Here is a 2,500-nt window from a genome sequence, read left to right on the forward strand (position 1 = left end):
GTGATAACCAGGCGGTCGTGATGACAGCCCGATGCATCGTAGATCTCGGAACCGTTCTCAAAGCTGACAAGGAAAGATTCAACTGCAGGGAGCTAAAAAACAAAAAAAAAAAAAAAAAAAAAACGGATTTTAGTACTTCGCCACTATCGTTTTTATCGTTTGGGACAAGATCTCATCGAAGAGGCGGAGTCATAGAAGTAGTAAAAGGGAGAGTTGAGGACGAATGGAGGCATAGTGTGCGTTCACTCAGTTTCAGAATTAACAAAAATCTACTCTTTCAACGTCTGAAATGTATAAAGTTCGGAACTTAAAGAAATCGGAATGTGCACTATATAACATAAGGTCTCTCCCCCTTCCATGTATGGGAGATGGCCAGCCAAGGCACGAACCCTTGACCCATCCCTGACCATCTATTTTCCCCTTTTGTCTTGGCTCTCTTTGGATCAAAGGCCATGTCTAATCCTCGATCGCTCCCTAGGAGGCCGGAAGTCCTCAAAGTCACAATTTCCGTCTCAACTTTGCTCTAGCCTGTGGGCAAGATACTTCTCGTGTTCCTCGAATTAGTATTAGTCTTTTTTCTTTTTCTTTTACGTTTCCTGACTTCCACAACACCTCTATATGTACATAAGTGCCCCATCTCAACCAACATCATCAGTTATTATCGTCAATCCCCAAAATCAATACCATCACCACTAATGTCATTATTTACTCACGTTGACTGTGAGGGTGCAGTTGCAGCCATCTGTGTAATTGTTCGGGTAGTTGGGACTTGACCACTTGCGTTGGACAGTACCCTTGACGCTGTTGTCAACAGAGATGCTTTCGTCGCATGCTGGACAGGGGACTGGTCATCGGAAACAAAGAACCACGGGTTACATCTTCTCTCTTCCTTAGTGCTACATCAACACAGTTGAAATAGAATATACACACACATACATTCATACATGCATACACACATGCATACATTCGTACATACATACATTCATACATGCACACATACATGTATACATACATACATGTATACATACATACATACATACATACATACATACATGCATACATACATACATACATACATACATACATACATACATACATACATACATACATACATACATACATACATACATACACACATATATACATACACCGATCCGATAGGAGCGAGAGAAAACGAAGAGAGTGAAGTTCACATAACATGAATTATTACCTGAAGTAGTTGTAGGGGTATGCGAAGGTGTAATGGTATCCGGAGGACAGCTGCTCTCCATGGTAGTCCAGGGGCAAACTTCTTCGCAAAATTTGAACAAAAAGATGTCAAAGCCAGGCTGGTACAAGAAGAAGAAGAAACGTGAGTAGTGATAAAAGACTGCACGAATGATAAGGGCACAGCTCCAAAGTGACGTGACTTCAGAGGACCAGGCTACTCGAATCACGTCACCAATAGAATAAAAGTGCATCAAATAATCAAATGAAAGGAATTAAAATTTAAAAAAAAAAAATCCTCCAACACAAATACTCATAATAACCAACACTCAAACACACACAACACTGCACAGAAACATAAATGAATTGCATTTGATGCTGAACAAGAATTAGGAAGAAAACAATTGAAAAGTGAAAACAAAATATCAAAAGAGGGAAAGGTCATGAAAGAATGTTTATCTATCTATTTATCAAGAGCTTTTTCCCCTTCATAAGGGGGTAGCCAAGTCAAAGGGACGTGCCCACTCCCATCCATTCCACTCCCATCTATCACTCTTTATCCCCTCACATTTTAGCTCCTCATGAATGACGGGTCATCCTTGTATCTCGCCCACTGTCTTGGATCTAAAGTAATGCAGCAAGACAATACATCCATAGTAAGGTCGCTTCACTTAATCGGCTTCCCCGCGTCTCTATCTCTTCATGCAGAAAAAGAGAGAAATCTCTTTGGGCTGCGTCAAAATATCATTCACGCACAGACATCTCCTATTCCCCTCATCCCCCGTCCTACCTTCCTTGCATAAAAAAAAAAAACTTCTATACACCGTCTCTCTCCACTCATCCCTATCAACTATTTTCTCCCTTCCTTGCTCAACAGACACTCCTCTCTTTCTCAACGCTCCCTTCGCCCTATCCATTCATCTCATCCTTGGTCGTCCACTCAAGTTCACCACATCTTTTCAAAACAGAAAGTGAAACAGAAAAAGCCAAGTCGAATGATAAGGATATCAAGGCGATTATAGAGAAGGCTAAAGGAGTAGAGAAAACTAAGGAGAAAAAGAAATCAATCTGAAAGGGACCATAGAACTTCGGAGGAAGAAAAAATCATTGAAAAGATAATGGCGACATTGAAGAGAGAGAGGGGGCGGGGGGATATCTTCCAAGAACCAAAGTTTATAGGGGTGGGAGGGAAAAGGGACGAGAATGTTCCTCTCCCATGTCTAGCACCTTTCCTTTGTCGGTAAAAGCCAGTTGAGGAATAGATACGTTTTCAGGTTGGTTCCTCTTTCATGAT

The 2,500-nt window shown here is 41.2% G+C and overlaps 3 protein-coding genes across 6 annotated transcripts in view; 1 reads left to right on the plus strand and 2 right to left on the minus strand.

Moving 5' to 3' along the window:
- Positions 1–2,500, plus strand: part of LOC143034515 (adhesion G-protein coupled receptor G6-like) — a 396,540-nt gene that overhangs the window by 54,986 nt on the left and 339,054 nt on the right. The window lies entirely within an intron of this gene.
- LOC143034514 (uncharacterized) overlaps positions 1–2,500 on the minus strand; it is a 44,915-nt gene that overhangs the window by 40,614 nt on the left and 1,801 nt on the right. The gene's annotated exons all lie outside the window — the stretch shown is intronic.
- The window catches only part of LOC143034526 (uncharacterized), a 2,730-nt gene continuing 352 nt past the window's right edge, over positions 123–2,500 (minus strand). Inside the window, exons 2-3 of the mRNA XM_076200704.1 lie at positions 1,211–1,328; positions 123–844 (exon numbers count right to left, since the gene is read on the minus strand). Of these exons, the coding sequence (XP_076056819.1) occupies positions 702–844; positions 1,211–1,328 (261 nt within the window). The 3' untranslated portion in view covers positions 123–701. The remainder of the gene's footprint in view (positions 845–1,210; positions 1,329–2,500) is intronic.

The sequence above is a fragment of the Oratosquilla oratoria genome, chromosome 17, assembly GCF_046742065.1.
Source record: "Oratosquilla oratoria isolate Oo_2021 chromosome 17, ASM4674206v1, whole genome shotgun sequence".
In the NCBI taxonomy this organism is placed as follows: domain Eukaryota; kingdom Metazoa; phylum Arthropoda; class Malacostraca; order Stomatopoda; family Squillidae; genus Oratosquilla; species Oratosquilla oratoria.